Source organism: Vigna radiata, chromosome 6, assembly GCF_000741045.1.
Source record: "Vigna radiata var. radiata cultivar VC1973A chromosome 6, Vradiata_ver6, whole genome shotgun sequence".
NCBI classification, from domain to species: Eukaryota; Viridiplantae; Streptophyta; class Magnoliopsida; order Fabales; family Fabaceae; genus Vigna; species Vigna radiata.
In genome coordinates, this window is record NC_028356.1 from 13,937,987 (window position 1) to 13,943,418 (window position 5,432).

General features: G+C 31.5%; 1 protein-coding gene and 1 long non-coding RNA gene across 2 annotated transcripts; both read right to left on the reverse strand.

Moving 5' to 3' along the window:
• Positions 1-384: 384 nt before the first annotated feature.
• On the reverse strand, positions 385-1,706 carry LOC106764468. The gene is made up of 2 exons (XR_001375917.2): positions 1,259-1,706; positions 385-1,112 (listed from the first exon to the last, which is right to left on the reverse strand). It is a non-coding gene; the product is annotated as an uncharacterized LOC106764468 (long non-coding RNA).
• Positions 1,707-2,240: 534 nt separating this feature from the next.
• Positions 2,241-3,486, reverse strand: LOC106764350 (uncharacterized protein At5g65660). The gene is made up of 2 exons (XM_014648635.2): positions 3,179-3,486; positions 2,241-2,734 (listed from the first exon to the last, which is right to left on the reverse strand). The coding sequence occupies exons 1-2, from the start codon at positions 3,410-3,412 to the stop codon at positions 2,585-2,587; spliced, it is 384 nt and encodes a 127-aa protein (XP_014504121.1). The 5' UTR covers positions 3,413-3,486; the 3' UTR covers positions 2,241-2,584.
• Positions 3,487-5,432: the final 1,946 nt, after the last annotated feature.

Sequence of the window (5,432 nt, forward strand, 5' to 3'; positions counted from 1 at the left end):
ACGCGAGCCATAATGTTGTTTTGGACATCCTGTTGAACTGAAGGAGCCACATGCGGCAACGTGGGGGACCACTGGTCATTTTTTGGTGTTTTTGAAGACAACTTGACTTGTTTAACAAAATAAATAGTGGTGAATTCATTCATATCAAAACGATGATTACAATAACAACATTACATTAGATCTTACTAAATTATAAAAATTCACAATAACAACATTGAAACTTCAATACAAGTACAGTCATCCAATAACCAGTCTTAGAGCTGATAGCATACAATTACATTACTCCATTAAAGTAAATTTTCCCCTTCACTACAAAACATAAAGAAAAACATACGTAAATTAATATATTAATTCTCTGGTTGTTTGGATGTACAAGCTACGTAATGAAACAAAGATTATTGTTCTATATATTGAACCAAATATTATAATTACACGATCTTTTTCTTGTCCTAACACTGAAGTCTAGTACAATAGTTACTCATTTGTCTTCCTAACTACTACATTTCTTGTGTATGGTGTCCTAAGTGCTTGGCTCTTAAATCGCCTTCTTGAACCAATCCTAACATAATGCTTCAGCTCTGATTGGTTGTTGGACATTCCACCCGGTGCATTTGCGGACATTGCACGTTCTTCATTCTTGCACATTCCACCCACTTCCTCGGTCGACACTCCAACAAGTGAAACAAATGCATCATCACTAAATGGTGGTGGACATCCTGCACTTTGGACACCATCATCTGCAGTTGACCTTTTAGGTGTTGTTCTGCCCTTCTCTGCCTCCAACTCTGCCTCTAAGACATTCACACATTTACTATTACCCACTGAAGAATGCTTCAAGTTTATATTGTCACCATCTAAACTCAATCCTATTCCTGAACAAAAATCATTTTCATTGATATTGAAATGCTTCTCTGCAATAATAAAAGAGTTGGTCGAATCCACCCATGTCTTGGTTAACTCACGCAAAAGTTTAGTATTGAATATGAATTTACCACTGAACTCTAAAAACAAAAAAAACATGGAGTCTTGGAGATGACTTCCCTTTGCTCCTCTGTCAACCGTTCGTTGAGAGTGCTAGTATACATAGTTGAAAATGAATGACGCACGCTCAACTGTCCATGAGAAAATAACAAACCAAATCAAATAACAAACAACGGGAGACAACCCACAAGAAACCACAACAAACCCAAAACCCAAACCTAAAACCAAATACCCAAACATAAATCCAAATACCCAAACCGACAACAAAGGTATTTACCTTGGTCCAACGAAGGTCCAATCCGGAACTTGCCATTTCAGAGCACTGGAGAGCACTGGAGACGACGAAAGTGTAAGCGAGTACGGGAGACCATGATGGGAGACGACCAAATGTGAGAGAGAAGTAATCTGTCACACTGAAAATGCCGTGGGGTAGAATAGGAATCCAAATTCTCTGAAAACCTCTACATTTTTCAGGCCAAATTTTTGAAAAAAAAAAAAAATCAAAATACCCAATAGCACGTAGACACGTGACAGTGTCAAATGAGTGTCAAATATAGGGTGTCAAAATAACGGGATCTTTTTTAAAAGCTTCATATATAAAAATGACTTGCCATGGAGTGCTTTTGACTACTTTATAAGTAACTGGAAATTCAAATATGATTTGGGCATTTCATAATTCATGATATTATTGGATATACTTCTCTAAAAAGTAAGCGAGGCTTTCAAGAAAAAAAGTGTTGTAAGTTTATAAATTATCTCTTTTTCTCTCTATTTGTGTTATATAATCCACTATTTATATTCCCAAAATATTTATATATTTATTTCATTTATATATATATATATATATATATATATATATATATATATATATATATATAAAATTCCCATTCTGTTAAATGTCCTCGTAATTTATTCTATGATAACTTTAGTTATTTCATTTTGAATATTATTTCCTTATAATTGTAGCATTTATAATTTTACATCTCAATTTTATAACTATCAACAATACACTCCATAGCACCAAGCTCTAATAAGTTGTTTTGTTTTTTTTAAATATCATGCTATAAGTTAAAAGGAGACCATTTAAATGAATTTCAGTGAAAAACATTAAAATAATTAGAAACTCATAAAACCACATATTGTCATTCCAATAAAATCCAAATTCAAAACTTTAGTTTGAACTTGAAAAGAGTAGGAAAAAAAAAGCATCCTTCAATCAGCTTTTTTTTTTGGTTAAAGAAAAAGAGACAGGTTGATGATTCATCCCTTTTCTTCCCATTCTGACAAAAAAAATCAAATGGGTTTGAGACTCTGTAACTTACAGCACCTTCAGTCTTCATGGTGTATCAGCATCACCTCACTCAGCACAAAGTTATCAAATAATTTCATGGCACCTTCTTCCATGTTTCTTCCAACATCTCACTCCTCACAAAGCTATCAAAGAGTTTTAGCCTTTGTGTCAGAAGTTCCAACATATTTATATATATATATATATATATATATATATATATATTCTTATTTATATATATATATATATATTCCACCTAAGCTGTTCAAGGCTTTGTCTTGAAAGTTGAAACCAGAAACTGTATCAGTTGCCACTTCAAAATTCAGTGGATGGTTCCTTCTGCACATGGATTGTGATTCTTTCATCCCTTGGAGGTTGACAAGGGCATGCTGTGGCAATGAATTTTGGGACAGCATCCCCTGGCATCAGCACAGGCAAACTCTCTGCATAATTCTGCTTCATCATCTGCATATACCATTAAATTCAATGTTATAAAACTTATTCTTCAAAACTATACAACTTCTGCATAAATTTAAGAATTCAACTGAAATACTCAGCAGTATACTGAATTTTTACATCGCTATCTAACTACAATTTGTCCTCTGTAATCAATTTATCAAATTTAATGATATATTGTAGGTAGACAACAATGTAAAAATTCCTTATACTGCTGAATTTACAGTATACTCATGAAAATAAACTAGAAGATTAATGTTTTAGGAAAGATTTATTAAACAAATCCTTAGAATAAGGAAGATATGTAAAATATTAGAAATCATGGTACATGGTTGTTTGAGTAGTTAAAAAGTAAAATCCTCTTGAAACTTGTGTCTTAACAGTAGTAAAACTTATGAGTAAATTGATGAATATGATTAGCTTATAAGAGTTAGGAAGAGTGATGATTATTACCACAACAGGAAAAGCTGGTTTGTGGTAGGGGGAAGCTAACTCTGATTGCATTTGAGTGTGTTGCAAAGATTGAGTGTTGATGATCCCATGAGAGTGAAGGAAAGATCGAAGCTTACTCCAATGCAAGCAACAGCAGAAAAAGCCACAAATGAAGAGTAAACAGACAAAGAGAAGGGCTAATCCGAGAGGAAATCCAATTGAAAGACGAGTAGCAGCAGTGTCTTGAAGCTCCATTTCTGCAGTCTAGTATAGTGTTGGTGTCTCTCTTCTTCTCATGTAGAATGTGAATGAGTGAAAAAGAAGAGAATGTTTAGGTTAAATAAGAAAAGAAGTGAAGTGAAGCAGCTTTGCTTTAGGTTAGGTAGTTGATGGTGGTGGGGTGTAGTTGTTAGTGGGAGAACTGTGGAGAGTGACATGTTTATTATTGAGATTCATGTGAGTGCTCACACTTTTCATTTTGTACGGGAACAAAATGCTTCTAGTCTGCATTTCTGTTTATGGAAAGACAAACAAATTCTTGTGTTCTTCGTGTGTGTTTGTGTTCAAGAACTTCTTCAACTATATATGATTTTAGTTTGGTGAAATTGATTTTGAATGAACATACTTTGTTTTGAGTTTTTTACTTGTAATCCTGAATTTCTGAGAGTTTTTTAGGGACCATGCTATGTATGTATGAAGAATGTCACGAATTTTAGACTGCATGGTCCACTTTTTCCTAAAAGGTACCTTTCACCAAACTGTGATGGACAAAGCAAAAACCTCTATAAGGAAAGTCTAGTTTTCGAAATCACCCTGTTTCCTAAATTTGAGTGTTGAAGTGTGTTTCGGTAAGAGAAGTCACACTTATTACAGAAGCTTGAAGTTGAAAAAAAGAAAAAAAGAAAAAGTAAAGTTGTTTAAGAAATTTTTTAATCCAAAAGAAACAAATTCTAATGTAAATTATCATTCACCATGCTTGAATAAACTAGTATAGATTTCTTTGTTTTTTTTTCACTGAACAAGTAGTTTGGAATTTGAATTCTGAATCCAATATCCTATATGAAGAACCCTATCTTTTGTAAATCCAATAATCCTTGATTAGGAGTTGTAAAGAAAGAAAATTTAAATACAACTTTCTTTTCATCAATTCTCTGAGATAAAATTTTATAGATTAAATTATAATAAAAGTTTTGAGCTTTAAAACGAACAATAACTTATAAAAGATGATTATAAAATAGTAATATTTTTTCAAATAGTAATAGTTAATTAAATTACATATGTAGTTTAATCTTTTCTTGAAAGTTTTAGATTAGTTGAAGTTAAGTGATTTATTATTATTATTATTATTATTATTATTATTATTTCTTATTATTATTATTATTATTATTATTATTATTATTATTATTATTATTATTTCTTATTATTATTATTAAATTACACTATACTCTTAGGAATATGTGTTGGTTTGCATGAGGGAAGACCATGGTGTTTCCTTACTATGGGCAAATTATGAAGCATACTTTTAAATATCATTTCAAAGCTGCTTTTGTATGAAGGGGAGGTACCTTAATGTAATGGACTAGCTTGCCTTAATGTTGAAGATTCTAGAATAATGGGGCCCACAAGGATCCAAGGGGACCAAACACATTAACACAAATCAATATGCCTCGGAAATGGGCTACCCATGGTCAAAAATATATCCAAAATCCACTTCTTAAAAAGAAAAGCAAAAAAGTTGGAATTGATGTTGGCTTGTACCTTTTATTATAGGACATTGTTCTTTATTATTCAATTATGTTATTCTTATAATATGCAGAGAAGTGTTGTGCTTTTTTTTTTCTTTTACAAATTCTATCTTAAATATTAATTTTTCTTATATTAAACCCACTTAAAAACTCTCTCAACTATCAAGTTAAAATGTAAAATTCAATTTACCTGCTTCTCTTAAAAGCTTTTAAATTGTATGTGGGTGTATTTTTTTAACAAAAATGAGTGCACTTTTATGCTGTAATTATTTTTTAAAAAAACTAGGTATTTTGAGAGTAAATTTTTTGTTGCAAAAGATTTGTTTGTCTTGAATTTTTCATAACGTAATTTGTTAACAAAGTTGTCACACTTTATATGAAGCAATATTCTCTTCAACTCAATCTATATTATTCAGGTGTCTTATATATGTGATATTTCAATACCACTAGTTGTTGACCAAGATATATATAATGTACAAATGTTTGGTTTGTGAAAACTGATATGCAGAAGAACTTATTTGGAAATGACC